Source organism: Stegostoma tigrinum, chromosome 1 (genome assembly GCF_030684315.1).
Source record: "Stegostoma tigrinum isolate sSteTig4 chromosome 1, sSteTig4.hap1, whole genome shotgun sequence".
Classification (NCBI taxonomy): domain Eukaryota; kingdom Metazoa; phylum Chordata; class Chondrichthyes; order Orectolobiformes; family Stegostomatidae; genus Stegostoma; species Stegostoma tigrinum.
Genome location: NC_081354.1, coordinates 85,648,194 through 85,667,221, shown reverse-complemented (window position 1 = coordinate 85,667,221; position 19,028 = coordinate 85,648,194). Strand labels below are relative to the sequence as shown.

At 41.8% G+C, this 19,028-nt stretch overlaps 1 protein-coding gene across 6 annotated transcripts in view; it reads right to left on the bottom strand.

Moving 5' to 3' along the window:
• Positions 1 to 19,028, bottom strand: part of slit2 (slit homolog 2 (Drosophila)) — a 448,496-nt gene that overhangs the window by 81,561 nt on the left and 347,907 nt on the right. For all 6 annotated transcript variants that reach the window (XM_048546634.2, XM_059646918.1, XM_048546670.2 and 3 more), the window contains 2 exons: positions 9,105 to 9,248; positions 4,658 to 4,824 (listed from right to left, as the gene is read on the bottom strand). In XM_048546634.2, coding sequence (XP_048402591.1) covers positions 4,658 to 4,824; positions 9,105 to 9,248 — 311 coding nt within the window. The remainder of the gene's footprint in view (positions 1 to 4,657; positions 4,825 to 9,104; positions 9,249 to 19,028) is intronic.

Below are 19,028 nucleotides of genomic sequence, written 5' to 3'. Positions count from 1 at the left end.
ACTTCCACCATTTTGGCACACATTGAAAGTATTTGCAGGTTGATATGCAATCTGCTTAATTAAATTATGAGCACACCTTCCTTGGTCTCAAGTTCTGAGGTATGATCCAAAGCTGGAGCATATGAGCTCCACTGGCGCATTCAATTTTTATTGATCCGAAAAATATTGTGGTGAGCTGCCTTCTGGAACCATTGTTGCCCTTTTCATGTATGGATCCCCATGATGAGGTTCCAGGATTTTGACCCAGTGACAGTGAATGAACAGCAATAAATTTCCAAAGCAGGATGCTGAGTGGCTTGGAAGGGAACTTCAACATGATGGTGTTCCCATGTGTCTGCTTCCCTTGTCCTTCTGGATGGAAGTGGTCGTGGGTTTTGGAAAATACTGTCTAGGAAGCCTTGGTTAATTTCTGAAGGGAATCTTGTGGGCAGTACACACTGATGCTGCTGTACAGCAGTTGTGGAGGGAATGAATGTTTGTAGATATCATACCAATCAAACAGACTGCTTTGTCCTAGATGGTGTGAATTTCATGAGTGTTACTGGATCTGTACACATTTAGTCAAGTGAAGAGCATTTGTCAAACTTCTGATTTGAACCTTTACAAGATGGACAGGATTTGTGGCTTTAAGACGCTACAGGATTCCTGGCCTGAGATTTGCTCTTGTGGACACTATGTCTAGATGGATAGTCCAATTTAGTTTCTGGTAAGTGGTAACCATCAGAAGGTTGATATTGGGGTGTTTTGTGATGGTAATAACATTGAATTTCAAGGAGCATTGGTTAGTTTCTCCTTCTTGTTGGCGATGATCATTGCCAGGCACTTCTGTTTGACAAATATTAACTTGTCATTTGTCAAACCTGGATATCAAGCACATATTGTAATTCTAACCATAACGGTATTGTGCAAGTCTTGTTGCATTTGAATATGGAGGATATACTAACCTCCTACCTGAGGGGTTGTGAATGGCGCTGACTGGTATGCAATCATCGGTGAATATCCCTACTTCGGATCTCTTGAAAGAAGGAAGTTCTTTGATGAAGCTGCTGAAAATGGTCAGGCCTAAGACACTCCCCTGAGGAATACCTGCAGAGACACCCAGGAGCTGAGTGGCCCTTGCAAAACCCAAGCAGGGCATCACTGAGCAGGGTTATTGCTAGGGAAGTGCTGTTTTATAATGCTGTAAATGGCACTTTTCCACCATTTTACTCATGATTACGAGTAGGCTGATGGGTTGGTAATTGGCCAAATTGGATTTATACTGCCTTTTGGGTACAGACATACCCGGGCAATTTTCCACATTTCTGTGTCAATGCCAGCATCCCAGCCTATTAGAAAAGTTTGGCTAAGGGGTTGGCAAGTTGCAGAGCTGCTGTTACTTGAATAGTTTGAGAGACAGTTCTCCCAATTTGGCACAAGCCTCCAGGCTGAGTTCGCAGAGCCAACAATTTTCCGCTGTCATTGCTGATACAGGGTAGGCCATCAGGTTTTGTTCCTTTTTGTGATTGTTACAACTGATTGGCTTGCTCTTGGCTATTTCGGAACCCACCATCTTGCTGTGGGTTTGTGGTCACATGTAGGCAGCATCAGGTACAGCAAACTTTTTTTCATGTTAGTGATTCAAATAAGAATTTATGGCAATGGTTTCATGATCTTCACTAGGCTTGTAATTTTGAATTTTTAAAGTTCAAATTCCACTGTCTGCCATGGTTCCCTTCAAAGCAGATTACTAGGGGTGGCTCAATGGTTAGCAATGCTACCTCACAGCACCAGCAACCTGGGTTCAAATCCACCCTCTGGCAACTGTCTGTGGGGACATTCCACCTGTGTCTGTGTGGGTTTCCTCTGGGTGCTCCAGTTTCCTCCCACAGTCCAAAAGATGTGTGGGCTAGGTGGATTGGCCATGCTAAATTGCCCATAGCATTCAGGGATGTGTATATTAGGTGGGTTACAGCAAGATGGATCTGATTGGGATGCTCTGGGGTTCAGAGTGGGCTTGTTGGGCCAAAGGGGCTGTTTCCACACCGTAGGGATGCTTAATCTATTTAGGTATTTGAGTTAGTCATCTGGGGGCAACATCACTACACAATGGTCTCCCCTCAGAGACAGAATGCTACCCATTCCTCCACAAGACCTATATATAATCATATGCATGCTATTTAGAGTAAAATTAAAGAAAGCATTTCTTGCATCTCCTACTTTCATTAACTTTTTTCTTGGCATCTTAATACCTGCACTGATAGAATAAATACATTATCTCAGGCTTCCACCATTCGGGAGGAGAATCAGTTACAGTACTAAACAGTGCTAACTCTTTTATTCACCCAAATATTTAGTTTGTGCTAGCAGTCTGATTCAAGTAATTTGGGATCAAAGCAATGAATGAGGCATATACTTCTAATACAGCAATATTATGTATCATCTACCAGATACATTGCAGTAAAACAGTAAGGTTCCTGTGAAAGCACCTTCTGAACCCACGATCCTCCATTATATACATGGGCAAAGGTTGTAAAAAGCATAGGAGCACCACATCCCGCAAATCCTTCAGGTCACAAGCTATCTTGAACTGGAACCATATCATTGTTCTTTCGTTCAGTCAAAATCCTGGAACTCCCTTCCTAACTCACAAGGACTGCAGCAATTCGAGAAGCTGCCTCACCATTAACCTCACAAGAACATTTAGGGATCGGCAATGATGCTGGCCTGGTCACCAATGTGCGCCATGGAATAAAATAAAACAAAACATGGCTGTGATGGGCCATCTGTTACAATGCAGTGATTTTTCAGTGCATTCCATATCAGTCTTTGCTAGTTCAGAAAGTGAGGTAATGCCATTTATGGATTCCTCACCCTGTTTTACTGTCGTGAATCTGACAAATTGTGGGAAGGCTGGGATTGAGGGTAGACTATGGGGGTGGATGCAAGGGGTCAGGATGCAAGGGGTCAGAAAAGGTAGAAGTGAGAGGTCAGAAGGGAAAGCAATGGAGCTATGCTACCGTGAGATGGCGGCAGACAGTATGACATCAAGGAGAGATGAAAGAAAGCAACACTTGGATGCAAACCAGTGGGATTTTAACTTGTCGAAAAACTGAGAAAATTGAGTGAAATTCCAGTTTTCCGATCTGTTCCATTTGTTCTGCATTACAGTTGGTTGGGAGTGAGTTATGTGGGAAGAAGGAGCTAAATAAGTGGAAGAATTATGGCTGGAAACATTGATTTTAAGCATTAAAGTATGCCAAGGAAGTGTTAGAAGTATTCCACTGCAGGATTTGTATGTATATGTGAGATTTCTAACCTATTTCAGCAATAGGTGGCAGTTAATTTCAAAGCTGACTGGGTCAGCTGGATCCAGGGTTCGTTTCCAGTCGGCCTACTTTCACTGGTTGGTTCAGCTTTGCCAGTCTCATGCAGGCAGTTAGGTGGAATACTGCACACAGCAAAGATACTTCTATCAAAGGAAGGAATGGGGGAAGAAAAGGCAAACTCTCTCTGGTGAACGTCTTCACTTGCACCATGGTTTGCTACACATGATACGAAGCAAGCTTCCAGATTCAACAGGAGATTTACAATTGGTTTCAGCATGAGAAGAAACAAGGAGAAAACAGTTAAACTACTTCTAATTAAACAGTGACTACTGTCGAAGTAGGAAGAAACAGATGGTCCAAATTCTTCACGTCTCTGGCCACCCGGTATGAAACCATGTGTTTCTGCCCATCTCACAGCATTACTCCTACAAAACAGATGCCCAGTAATGGAAAATTGCACTTTGAATTAGTCATCCACACTCCAGATGTGTTTTGCGTGCATGTATTTTACACAAATCGATTCTCCATGCTCCTTGGAGCAAATGCCATTATCATGTTATCCTAGAGGGAAAGCTGTGGCACAGTGTCAAAGCATAGTCACAAACTGCGTCCAATGTTTTATTCATGGCTCTGAATTAATGCAGATCGATGCCCAAGATAAGCTTTCCAGGAAATCACAGCACTAAATACACACATCGACATGCATGAGCAGCGTGTGACAGGAAAAACAGGCATGAATAAATAGTTACACAGCTCCACAGATTGCTCGCGGACATCACACTCCACATGAGACACACATCATGCATAACAAGCAAGTTACCCGCAACCATATAAAACTCTTAACTCACAGTGAAATGCTTTGGTGTTATTTTCGTTCAGTATTTACACGCAGCGAAACTTCATTCGGTCCAATGATTAATTACAACAATTGCACTCTTTATATTCACATAATGAATCAGCATTCACACTTGAAATTATTCAGGTGCTGTATTTTACAGTCTACAAATATGTTGCAATATGTTGTCAAGTCCAATAAATTAAGACTAGAAATAGTTCCTTTAAAAAAAGCTGCTGCATTTTGAAAGTTTAGTTTCTCAGTCAATGAACTTCCAAAACAGTATAACACTGACATTTTAAAGATTTTAGATGAGCTCACTACATTACAGTCACTTTGAATGAAGCCTTTATTTATAAATGGAAGTTCCAGATACATAATTTGTATGCCTTGTGATGAGCTTTTTCAGTATCAATAATATCGACATCATCAACTACTTGCTATTTTACCTAGAGTCAAATCTCGTGCTGCACTAAATGTAATCATATAAAAAGAACAAGGATAAAATGCTTACCATCATCGCATGTGAAGTCCTGGATTGCCACGTCCTGGATAGGAATTTCCTTCAAGAAATAGGGCTTCTGGCAGCGAGGGTTTCCTGTGACTATGCGTTTCTTTCTTAGCCATTCTCCCAACCAGGCCAAATGGCAATTGCAGTTAAAAGGATTGGCTAGCAGATTTCTGAAAGAGACCAACAAGGGATTAATCACTGAGAGAATGATCTTAAATTTATATATATCATAAGTCAACATATAATAAGAAAAGCATTATTCCAAAGCATGGCTTTTGGCATATCTCGTGTCAGTATGAAATCGTCTTTAAAATACAGTTCTGAACATGCAGTGAATTTTATTTGAATTAGCGTTCAAGGTGTAAAGTTGCGAAGTTATTACTTATGGTTTAGTTAAATTGCCCTATGTGCAGTGAAATGTTAATGGTTAGGTGAATGATACAATACAATCAGGGCATGATTTTTAATTGTCCGGCATCACTGTATTATTGGCATCCTGTAATTTCATAGGGCCCAGCCAAATCATAATTTGTGGCACAAGGTACAACATAAATGCAGGTGAGATTGAATTCTTGTGTGGATCAGGATTGAATAAAATTACTAGCATTTACTTTCAGCTGCGCCACCATTGATAAGATCTCTACTTTTCCATTGTTTTTGTTTTATGAAATGAAAGAATGCAGCACAAGATATGGCTGCGGAGGTTAAAAACTGTCAAAGAAAATTAATGCAAATCTAATTAGAAAGCAGTGATTAAGTGACATCAAACTTGGCTTTAGGGACTTGCAGCTTGCAAAAAGTAAGGAATTAATGAGGACAGCATTTCCATTTTTTATGATCTAGGAAAGAATAGGATGGAGAAATACAGAATGAATCAAGATTTGAAAAGAACTTGAATGTGCAAAGTAAAGACAAGATCTCTGATGGTATTTTTCAAGTTGATTAGAAACAAGAGAGAAATATTTAGAAGAGTTCTAATTTCCAGAATCACTGACATGAAATGAGAAACTGTGAAGTAAATTGAAACCAAGAACTGCGTATTGTGGAAATCTGAAACAAAAACAGAAATATTTGGAGAAACTCAGCAGGTCTGGCACCATCTGTGGAGAGAAAGCAGTGTCAATGTTTTGAGTCCAGTGACCCTTCAGCGAACTCAGAAACTGTGAAGGACTGACAGAGAAGTTGGAATGTAGAGCCAAGAGAAGGACTTCCATTCAGAAGAGAGGAGCTGGCCATCTAGCCCCTTAAGCCTGTTCAATCATTCAGTGAGACCATAGCTGACCTTGACTTAACTCCAGAAACCTACCCTTGCCTCTTATCTGTTAATGCCTTTGGTGTACAAAACTACCCTCAGTGTCATATCTAAAAATAGTAATATGATATAGTATCAATGTTTTAAATCCAAGTCTGCTTCTGGTGGATCAAAACTCCACTCCTTCCAAGGCCAACATATCTTTCCTGAGGTTGGGTGCCCAGAACTGCTCTACGTTCTCTAGATGTCGTCTAACTAGGGCTTTATATTTCTGGCACATTGCATCAATTCCCTTCTGTTCCCTTCCTTCGGGTATAAAAACAACAAATCATTTTGATTATTTTTTGTTTCTTGTTTAATGATCAATATAGATAGGTTCCCAAATCTCTTTTGACTATCACTGTTTCCAGCTTTACACCACTTAAAAAAGTATTCTGATATATTATTTTAGGTTTCACAAATGTGTTTTGGTAACACCAACCCAACATTTAATGATATTGTTTCATACAATATACAATTGTTGCGAGGAAACTGTTATCATAAATGCGAAATTTCACATTGCTATGGAGAAATGTTTTTCTGTAATTTGAACTTAAGCACATTGTGCAGTGATTAAATGCAATTCAGTTTCATATCTCATTGTGAAATAAGTAATCCTGAGTGTTCAGTGTTGGTGCTAGATGCCTGAAATGGAAAATAGTTTTATTCCCTCGTATCCTCACTCACCTTATTAGACAATAATGAGGCATGTTGGTACTGAGAGTAATTTTGAGACTCTTGAAGGAAGGGACACTTGGGTTTGAGCTGAGCTGAGTAGTAACGACTATACAATCATAAGTCAGTCAGAAATTACATCTAGTCTCCTTGACTTTATTAATATGGCATAGAGTATGACACCAAGGACGTGATGTTGAACTTTGATAGGATGCTTGTTAGGCCTCAGTTAGAGTAATATATACTGTTCTGGGCACCACATTGTACAAAAGATGTGAACACACTGGAGAGAGTTTAGAATTGATTTGCAAGAATGGTTCCAGAGATGATAAATTTCAGTTAGGACAATAAATTTAAGAAAGTCGGTCTGTTCTCCTTGAGGAGTGGCAGTTGGAGTTCAAATTAGATAAATGTGAGGTGCTGTATTTTTGAAAGTCAAATCAGGACAGAGCTTATACACTTTATGGTAAGATCCTGGGAGAGTGTTGCTGAACAAAGAGCCCTTGGAGTGCAGGTTCGTAGTTCCTTGAAAGTGGAGTTACAGGTATATAGGTTAGTGAAGAAGGTATTTGTTTTGTTTGCCTTCATTGGTCAGCGCATTGAGTATAGGAATTGGGAGGTCATGTTGTGGCTGTACAAGGCATTGGCTCAACCACTATTGGAATACTACAAGCAATTCTGTTCTCCCTGCTATAGGAAGGATGATGTGAAACTTGAAAGGGTTCAGGAAAGATTCACGAGGATGTTGCTAGGGTCAGAGGGTTTGAACTATAGGGAGAAGCCATATAGACTGGGGCTATTTTTCTTAGAATTTTGGAAGCTGAGGGGTGACCTTAATGACGTTTATAAAGTCATCAAGGGCATGAATATGGTAAATAGACAAGGTCTTTTCCCAGAGGTGCCGGAGTCCAAAACTCGAGGGCATAGGATCAAGGTGAAAGGGGAAAGATTTAAAAGGGATCAAAGAGGCAACATTTTCATGCTGAGGGTGGCACTTGCATGGAATGAACTGCCAGAGAAAGTGGTGGGGGCTGGTACAATTACAACATTTAAAAGGCATCTGATGGATATACGAATAGGAGGAGTTTAGAGGAATACGGGCCAAATGTTGGCAAATGGGACTAGATTTATTTAGGTTATCTGGTCGACCTGGACGAGTTGGGCCAAACAGTCTGTTTCTGTGCTGTATATCCCTATGACTCAATGGCTGCAGTGAGAAGAAAGGCCAAGAAATTTGCTAGATGTTTTCCAAATTATGAAAGATTTGGATTGACTGGATAGGGAGATACTGCTCTCGCTTGTAAAAGGACCAGAGAATTAAACTCTGAGAGAATTAAAGTGACTTGCAAAAGATGCAAATGAAAAGTGAGAAAAAGAACATTTCCACACAGGGAGCAGTCACAGTGTGGAACACACAGCCCAGAGGTGTGGTGGCACAAAGTTCAATGGAGACATTCAAGAGGGTGTTGGATGATAATTTTGATAGAAATAATGTGGAGGTATGGTGAAGCAGGAGAATGGAAGTGGTAATAATACTCATTAGAAGAGATGGTGCAAATATAGTGGGCCAAATCGCCTCTTTCTGTGTTGTAAGATTTCTGTGGTTCTGTGAAGTCAAGCTAAGGTGAACTTTGCTGGAACTGCAATGACAGGAATAGATATGAGCATGAGATGGTGATGCACATCATGATGTAAAGTGATGTGTAAGAGATGTGAGGAAGGATGGAATAGTCTGTTTTAAATAAATATTCAGAAGGCAAGCAGAGGCAGGAAACCATCAGTCATTGGTGAAGGGAAACCATTACAGGCCACAACCTCCTAGGAGAAAGAAAGATATCCATCTCTCCAGTGTGCAGAATAGAACACTGAGCCATAGCTTTGTGCCAGCACAAAAGAAGGACACATCAACATTTCTGTTGCCAAATGTTTCTAATGCATCTATCACACATTTTCAGTTTAACTGAAGGCACACAATCCAGAACATAATGCTTGCAGCTCATTCAGATCTACTTCAAATTGTCAATGAACTTCAGCACATTATCAAACTGAGCTGACCTAATAAAAAGTTAATTCAATTGGAAGATGAAAAGGTGAAGCTATAGCGACTTACACTCAGATTGGATTTTTACTTTACAAGGGCTATTTCATTATCGTGTCATTTCCAGACCTCCATCACTTATTTGCACGAGCAAATAGGTTTCTCTTTCGAGCTGACAGCTACACTGATTATACTGATGACATGTCAGTTCCAAAAAATGAATTTCCTACTGAAAGTTCCATTGTCCTCAAGAAACTAAACCATCAGCCAGAAAATTCATATATGTGAATAAACATAAAGAATGCTTGCTTTATTTTGTAAAACTAAATCACAAATTAAAATGCTTTGGCATACATGCAAAGTACATAAGTCATCAATACTGAAAATGAAATCCTTTGTTGAAATGTCCCTCCTTTAGTTTCTCATTATACCTCTTCAAAACTTACAATGTAGACAGAGAATGGAGAGTGTCAAATGCTCCTGGAGAAATGGTAGTTATCTGATTGTCATAGAGAGAGAGTAGGCGAACAGAACTCAGGCCTGTGAACGTGTTATTGCTCACACAACCAATTTTATTACTCCTCAGCATCCTGCAGGATAGAAAACAGAATTATTACAATATGATCGGAGGCAGCATTATACGAGGAACAATCCAGCCTCTAGACAGTGTCTAAAACTGTAGTGCTTCACCGCGAGAAAGTAAATATTAGCTCAAAAAAATGCTTGAAGGCTTGAAAATGTAAAATGTGTTATGAAATATCCAAAGGTATTTGTAGAAATTGCAACAATTCTCAGCCTCCAAGCTGACATTGATGTTACGGAACTAAGATAAATTAACACATGGATTGGAAGTACTTTAAACAGAACTGGAGAAGCCACAGGACGGCATGAATATCACAGTAATTCTGGAATAGCTGAGTTTGTTGGAAATATAGGAACAGAATAACTTCATGATATTATCTGTGGATAAAAAAGAAAGCTTGTGCTTTGGAATTAATTCATGCCCTAAAGCACATCCAACTCAGCTGAGACACTACAGAATCACAGCACCTTAGTAAAAATATTTCTGTATTTCTGTAAAAAGATAAAACAAGTAATGATTCAATGTTGCAATATTTACATCTTACACCAGGAGAACTAAATTTCTTCATGCCATCTCCTTCCTATTCTACAGCTGTAATAATAAGCCAGCTGTTCAGTTCACATCAACAGAATTTCAACCCTTCATCAGTTTAAAAGTTCCAAAGTTTTATATACATTCTCTGATCTTTTGGTTGCTATCTGGGCTTAACTAGATGCATCTTTACGGCCAGAAGGCTAAAGGATTAATGGCAATGACATTTGTAAACTCAGCATTAATTTTTTGCAGGTAAGGCATTTCAAAAGTCTTACCCTCTGTTACAGCTAAAGCAAAACTCATTCAGGAAACTATCTCTAGCTACAGCTGCCTTTATGTCATAATCTGGAACGTTTTTGTTATTTGTTCAATGGACATTGCACTAGCATTCACTGCCATCCTTAACTGCCCAGACAGCAGTTGAGAGTCAACCACATTGTTATGGGACTGAAGTCGCATCTAAGCAAGGGTAAAAATGGCACATTTCCTTCCCTAAGAGGCATTAGTGGGTTTTTGTAATCCATCAATTGATAATAGTTACATGATCACCCATTAAGCTACATGTTAATTTCAGATATTTTATTGATTCAAATATAAACACCGAACAAAGTCGGTTTTGAACTCATGTATCCAGAACAATAATCTAGTTTCCAAGATTATGAAACCAATAACATAGAACATAGAACAGTACAGCACAGAACAGGCCCTTCAGCCCACGATGTTGTGCCGACCATTGATCCTCATGTATGTACCCTCAAATTTCTGTGACCATATGCATGTTCAGCAGTCTCTTAAATGTTCCCAATGACCTTGCTTCCACAACAGCTGCTGGCAACGCATTCCATGCCCTCACAACTCTCTCTGTAAAGAACCTGCCTCTGACATCCCCTCTATACTTTCCTCCAACCAGCTTAAAACTATGACCCCTCGTGTTAGCCTTTTCTGCCCTGGGAAATAGTCTCTGGCTATCAACTCTATCTATGCCTCTCATTATCTTGTATACCTCAATTAGGTCCCCTCTCCTCCTCCTTTTCTCCAATGAAAAAAGTCCAAGCTCAGTCAACCTCTCTTCGTAAGATAAGCCCTCCAGTCCAGGCAGCATCCTGGTAAACCTCCTCTGAACCCTCTCCAAAGCATCCACATCTTTCCTATAATAGGGCGACCAGAACTGGACGCAGTATTCAAAGTGCGGTCTAACCAAAGTTTTATAGAGCTGCAACAAGATCTCATGACTCCTAAACTCAATCCCCCTGTTAATGAAAGCCAAAACACCATATGCTTTCTTAACAACCCTGTCCACTTGGGTGGCCACTTTAAGGGATCTATGTATCTGCACACCAAGATCCCTCTGTTCCTCCACGCTGCCAAGAATCCTATCCTTAATCCTGTACTCAGCTTTCAAATTCAACCTTCCAAAATGCATCACCTCGCATTTATCCAGGTTGAACTCCATCTGCCACCTCTCAGCCCATCTCTGCATCCTGTCAATGTCCCGCTGCAGCCTACAACAGCCCTCTATACTGTCAACGACACCTCCAACCTTTGTGTCATCTGCAAACTTGCTGACCCATCCTTCAATCCCCTCATCCAAGTCATTAATAAAAATTACAAACAGTAGAGGCCCAAGGACAGAGCCCTGTGGAACACCACTCACCACTGACTTCCAGGCAGAATATTTTCCTTCTACTACCACTCGCTGTCTTCTGTTGGCCAGCCAATTCTGTATCCAGACAGCTAAGTTCCCCTGTATCCCATTCCTCCTGACCTTCTGAATGAGCCTACCATGGGGAACCTTATCAAATGACTTGCTGAAGTCCATAATACACCACATCCACAGCTCGACCCTCATCAACTTTTCTAGTCACATCCTCAAAGAACTTGATAAGGTTTGTGAGGCATGACCTGCCCCTCAAAAAGCCATGTTGACTACATTTAATCAAGCCATGCTCTTCCAGATGGTCATAAATCCTATCCCTCAGAATCCTTTCTAACACCTTGCAGACGACAGACGTGAGACTTACCATAATAACATTACCATGACCATGCCATATCCCCATCAGTTCAGTCCCAGTGAGTGAAGAAGTTCTTCACTAACTCTTTTCTGTAATTTTCTCAGTTCTTTTCTCGAAGCACTAGTCTAAGCTGATTGTGAGCTGCTCTCTGGTAGTTTTCCCCAAACTATGACAGCAACCAGCTAGAACAGCAAGACACATAGGTTCTCCAATGCCTCCAAATTTTCTTCTAATTCACGCACCTAATACATCAAGCTAAAGGGGCTCCCTTATCAAGATAAAATAAATGGAGACTGTTTCATTAGTTATTAACAAATGGTGGTGTTTTATTAACCCTGGAGGCAGGCTAGGAACTGGGAGCATGTTTAGTCAGGTGGACATTCCCATCGCCTTTCTGACTTGCTCCAATTAAGCTCCAGGTGGGAAGTATCAAGGATAGCCTTTCCACGCAGATGCCAAATGAGGCCTGTAAGATACCACTTAAAAACAGGGTTTCTCAGAGTTGCGGAGAGGGGATGCTGGTGGTCTAAGTGCAAGTGCGAGCGGAAATTCTGGATCGCGCTCTCTGAGGCAGTAATGTTTGACCCCCCTCTCCTTACGCTCCAAAGGTTTTTTTTTAATTATCGCCCCAACACTCATTGAAGAGTCATGACAATTTTCAAGCCTCAAAATGGGGCTAGAGTAGGAAAGAACTTGGGAAACACTGACAAAGAGTCTCATCCTTATGGTGCTGGTGTTTTACTAATGGCAGGGCACAAACATTTTGAGATCTGCTTGTAACATCGTACGGGGTTAGTGCTACCATGGACTCAGACATGAGAAAGAGTTCACTGGAAACTATTCCCTTTCCTTTCCATTAACTCTCCTCCCCAAATGTGTCTGCATTTTTCTCTCTGCAATTTCTATACGGAGTTAATTATCTCTCTCTGAAACCTCCACTTGTGAAGCACAGACTGAGCATTTGCCAGCAGTCTCAGTGGTGCTCTTGGTACCAGAGAGCTGCCAGCCTCTGATTCATACCCACTCTTGGGCATGAGATACCAGTGCCACATTAGATCGTTGGACACTTTGATATCACCAGTGGGTTGGGTGACATCAGACGCAGGATTCACATTACCAATTTGACACTTAATTTATTCAAGCTAATCAAAATCCTGTCTTGCAGGCCTGTACTATAATGCATCTAATGAAATAAATCATGTCAAAAAATGCAGGATTCAGAAACATGTGCTTTTTCTCACCTCTGATATCACTGTGGTGATAAAAAAAAGGTTCCTAACAAATCTGAATATAGGTTAATTAGAAGAATAGGCCATTCAGACCTTCAAGCCTGCTCTATTACCCACTAAGATCATGGCTGATCTGATTACAACCCCAACCATCCCTGATACCCTTTGACTTCAGTGTTGGCCAGAATATATCTCTGCCTTAAAAAATGTCAGTGACTCAGCCTTCACTGCTCTCTAGAGAAGGGAGTTCTAAAGACTGATGATACTTGAAGAGAAAAAAAATTCTCCTCATCTCTGTCTTAAATGGGGAAGACATTTTACTTTAAAATTGTGTTGCCGAGTCTTGGTGTCTCCCACACGGGAAACAACCTTTCTATCCAGTCTGTCAAATCCCCTCAGGATCCCGTGAGTTTCAACAAGATCATCTCTCAATCTTCTAAACGCCAATGAATACAGGTGCAGCCTGTATAACCTTTCCTCATAAGATAAACCTTTCTTTCCTAGTTATCTGTTGAGCAAACAGTCTTTGAACTGCTCTCACTCAATTATTTCCTTTCTTAAATATGGAGACTAAACTGTATACAGTACTCCAGATGCGGTCTCACAGAAGCCTTATACAGCTGTAGCAAAACATTGTAGGAGCAAATTATTGCAGAAGCTGGAATCTGTACTGAAAACAACTAATGTTGGAGATCACAGCAGGTCAGACAGCACATGCAAGCTAATGTTTCAAGTCTAGATGACTCTTCAGCAGAGCTGAAGCAAACTGTGGAGGGGGCAGCATTTATGCCTTAGTTGGAGAGTGGGTGTGGGAGTGATGGGGTGTAGAGTGCTGGGGGAGAAAAGATGTTGACAGTTCAGATTAAGTGATTAGACTATGAGAATGGCAGAACAATGGCGTGTTTAACTGCCAGGCCTGAAAGAACAGACAGTCCCACTGGGGAGAGAGGACATGATGACGGAGAATGTAACAAGTAAAGCTCAATGAAAGGGAAGAAATAGGTGTTCGTTCACAATTTGAAGGTGCTGAGCCCAACATTAAGTCCAAAAGGCTCTAAAGGGCCTTGTCTGAAGATGAGATATTGTTCTTCCAGTTTGCCCTGTGATTCACTAGAACACTGCAGAATGCAGAGGACAGACAAACGGGCATGGGGGCAGGACATTGTGTTAAAATAAGCATCTGCAGGAAGGTTGAGGTTATGCTTGCCCACAGACTGGAGGTGTTCTGCAAAGCAGTCACCCAGTCTCCATTTGATTTCTCCAAAGTGGAGTAGGCTATACTGGCTGCAGTGAATACAATACAGATGATTGGAGGAGGTACAGGTGAAATGCTGCTCCACCTGGAAAGACTGTTTAGGCCCTTGGATGGTGAGTAGGGAGGAGGTGAAGGGGCAGGTGTTGCACCTTCTGTGGCTACATTGGAAGGTATGTGGGAAGGGGGTTGGTGGTGTTAGTCATTGTAGAGTGGAGTAACGTGTCCCAGAGGGAATGGTCCCTGTGAAATGCAAACAGGGGGAGTGAGGGGAAGATGTGTTTGGTGACGGCGTTCTAATGGAGTTGTCTGATTTAGCAGAGAATGATCATTTGAATGCAGAGATTGTGGGTGAAAAGTGAGGATAAGGGGGACTCTATTACACTGTTGTGAGTGACGGGAAGGGGCAAGGGTGGAAGCGCAGCTGATAGGTCAGATATGACTCTCCTTCATTCCAGTGGGACTGTCTGTTCTTTCAAGTTTGACAGTTAGACACACCTTTGCTCTGCCATTCTCACAGTCTGATCACTTGATCTGAACTATCAACATCCATTCTCCCCCATCACTCTCCATCCACCACTCCCACACCCACTCCCCAACTATTTCGTAAATGCTGTCCCCTCCACACTTCAGTTCAGCTCTGTTGAAGAATCATCTACTCTCAAAGAGTTAGCTTGCTCTCTTTTCATGGATGCCGTCGACCTGCTGTGACTACCAGCATTTGTTGCTTTCAGTGCAGTAAAACATTCTTACCTTTATATTCCAGTCTCCTTGCAATAAATTATAACATGCATTTGTCTTCCCAATCACCTGCTGTACTTGCATACAAATTTTATACGATTCAAGGACTTTGTAATGCAAAGTTATGCAGCTGTCTTCATTTGAACAATACGCTACTTTGCTAATCTTTCTGTTAAAGTGGACAAGTTCACATTTTCTCACATTCAAGTCCATCTATTAAAATGTATCCACTCATTTAAGCCCTCTCAGCCCGAGCAAAAAAGAGTTAACAGTAAGGTTCTTGCAAAACATTGTAAAATATTGCAAAGTAATGATCAAATTAGAGTGAAAGAATTTGTATTTACAGGCTAGGATTTTCGCTCCCAAGTGGAGAGTGTAGAATCATGAAAAGTTCAAACTCAAAGTTTGAATAGAGTTGTCTGATTTAGCAGAGAATGATCATTTGAATGCAGAGACTGTGGGTGAAAAGTGAGGATAAGGGGGGCTCTATTACATTTTGCAAAAGGTATCCCAGATTGACAAAGCTCACTTTGGCTGTGGCATGGATGATAAATGGAGTCAGGTATGCTGTCCCAAAAAGAGTACTGAGGCAGGCACACTGGCTTGTGGGTGGTTAGATGGACTGTGGAATGCACCTGGTATAAAAATCGAAGACTTCATCCCAGCTTTTAGAAAAACCATAAAAGAACATTCCTTCACTCGCAACCTTTCATATTCTATAGTGCCTCACGTCTTCCACGCCAATCTATAGGTTCCATACATCCAAGGCATTGTGCTCTCCATGCCAACCAGTGCCCCATGCTGACTCGCATGGTTATTCAATTTCTCCATATTAATTTATGCGCCTTCAATCGTCCTTCATATGCGCCATGCCAAAAATACCCTCTCCCACCATCCATTGCCCTGCACCCTACATGTCAAATCAGTCATTATTAACCATGAGGAAACCTCAGGGCCCATGCTGAGATGAAAAAATATTGTAAGTGCCAATGAGATAATAGGAACTGCAGATGCAGGAGAATCCGATATGACAAGATGTGGAGGTGGATGAACACAATAGGCCAAGAAGCATCTTAGGAGCAGAAAGGCTGATGTTTCGGGCCTAGACTCTTCATCAGATATGGGGGAGGGGAAGAAGGTTCTGAAATAAATAGGGAAAGAGGGGGAGGCAGATCGAAGATGGATAGAGGAGAAGATAGGTGGAGAGGAGACAGACAATTCAAAGAGGCGGATTGGAGCCAGTAAAGTTGAGTGTAGGTGGGGAGGTAGGGAGGGGATAGGTCCTTTCAGGGAGGACAGACGGGTCAAGGGGGCGAGATGAGGTTAGTAGGTGGGAAATGGGGGTGGCGCTTGAGGTGGGAGGAGGAGATAGGTGAGAGGAAGAACAAGTTAGGGAGGCGGGGACGAGCTGGGCTGGTTTTGGGATGCAGGATTGGGAGGGGAGATTTTGAAGCTTGTGAAGGCCACATTGATATCATTGGGCTGCAGGGTTCCCAAGCGGAATATGAGTTGCTGTTCCTGCAACCTTCGGGTGGCATCGTTGTGACACTGCAGGAGGCCCAGGATGGACATGTTGTCTGAGGAATGGGAGGGGTAGTTGAAATGGTCCGCGACAGGGAGGTGCAGTTGTTTATTGCTAGCCGAGCATAGGTGTTCTGCAAAGCGGTCCCCAAGTCTCTGCACGGTTTCCCCAATGTAGAGGACGCCAAAACAGGTACAGCAGATGCAGTATACCACATTAGCAGATGTGCAAGTGAACATCTGTTTGATGTGTAAAGTCTTCTTGGGGCCTGGGATGGGGGTGAGGGAGAGGGTGTGGGGGGAAGGTATAGCACTTCCTGCGGTTGCAGGGAAATGTGCTAGGTATGGTGGGGCTGGAGGGGAGTGTGGAGCAGACAAAGGAGCCACGGAGAGAGTGGTCCCTCAGGAAGGCAGACAAGGGTGGGGATGGGAAAATGTCTTTGGTGGTGGGGTCGGATTGCAGATGGCGAAAGTGTCGAAGGATGATGCGTTGGATCTGTAGGTTGGTGGGGTGGTATGTGAGGACAGGTGGTATTCTTTTGTGGTTGTTATTGTGGGGACGGGGTGTGAGGGATGAGTGGTGGGAAACTTGGGAGACATGGTTGAGGGCGTTCTTGACCACTGCAGCGGCGGAAAGTTGCAGTCCTTGAAAAATGAGGACATCTGAGATGTACAGGAGTGGAATGCCTCATCCTGCAAGCAGATGTGTAGAGGCAGGAATAGGGGATGGCATTTTTGCAGGAAGGTGGGTGGGAGGAGGTGTATTCTAGGTAGCTGTGGGAGTCAGTGGGCTTGAAATGGATATCGGTTTCTAGGTGGTTGCCGGACATGGAGGCAGAGAGGTCCGGGAAGGTGAGAGAGGTGTTTGAGATAGTCCAGGTGAACTTAAGTTTGGGGTGGAAGGTATTGGTGAAGTTGATGTACTGTTCGAGCTCCTTGTGGGAGCATGAGGTGGTGCCGAAACAGTCATCAATGTAATGGAGGAAGAGGTGGAGTTTCGGGCCAGCGTAGGTGTAGAAGAGGGATAGTTCCACGTAACCTGCAAAGATGCAGACATAGCTTGGGCCCATGCAATTTACTTTTCAGAAAAAGTCCATTCAGTAAAAACGCATTCACCATATTTAATTATCTTCAACTTCTTAACTACTTCTAAAAACAAGCACTGTATTTATAAGAGATAATGGGAACTACAGATGCTGGAGAATCCAAGCTAAAAAAGTCATCCAGCTTCACACTTTATTGCACTGTATTTATAACACCATTTTAAAACTCAATAAGCATTTGGAGTTGTCAATCAAACTGGGAACTGACTGGCATTCTGTTGTGACAATAGTAGGTAGTGAAATCAGTCCGAGAACAGAAATCACATAAACCTTTTGGTTTATGTGTCAACAGGCAGAGTGAAACATCAGGGATTTTTTTTAACACTGTAAATGTTTTAAGTTCATTGAAGTTGACAAGTTCTTAATAGCTCTTTCAATCGCTTGCTTGACACTTACAATGAGATTCAGACAATTCTAATGAATCTATCTACTTTTTACACACAGATATCCCTACATTACTGACTCTAAAGGGAACTGATATCCAACAAAGGGTACCTCACCTCTCCCAAAGGGCAGTTCACCTCTCCCCAAGGGCACCTCACCTCTCCCAAAGGTGTCCATGGACCTTTCCAAAAGAGTACACTACCTTGTTAAATGACTTGTGCAGCTTTGGATCTTCCCCGAATTGGTCTAATCCCACAAGACATGTTTTGGACATCTTACTAATGAAAATTGGACCTGGTCGAAGGAATTTGCATTTTTATATGTGCCCTCTGTGAGCTATGGTTCTGCAAGGCACAAACTACCTCCATTCTTCCCCTGGCAAAAACGTATCTGCTATCTTCAGACATAGGAATTTGTCAATCAGGGCTCCGCTGATATTTCAAATAAACTGGAGACCCCATTCAACATTCAGAAAACTCAGGCCATGTACTCCCTCACCACATCTCCAGAATTACAGTCAACTGATTATTTTTGAAGTGTTGCTATGTAGGTCAGTATAGCAGTTAACTTTGCATACAAGGAAGTAAAATATATAATGATCAATTAATTTGTGTTGTTACAAATAACGTTAACCAATTAATGTTAACCAAACATTAGGAGCAGTTCCCATTTGCAATTTTCACCTACCTGAGCAACCTGAAAGGGTCTCAAGTTTATAATACATCTAAAATGCAGTTCTTCCTTTTTTCACTGCACAGAAATAACAACACTGAAGATTTTAAAGCACACATTTCTGATTCAGGAGCAAGTTTTTAACCAACTGATCTGAGATTATACCAATAAATACTCCCATTTGCTGATTTGACATTAAACACTTTCACACTTACAGAGTACCATGGACAATGGATTTAAGTCATCAAATTTCGATCATCCTACTGGCTTTGAAGTGTCACACTTTCCTGGGTTCTATTAAGCAAACGGCAAGTTGTGCAAAAGCACTCTATTCCACTG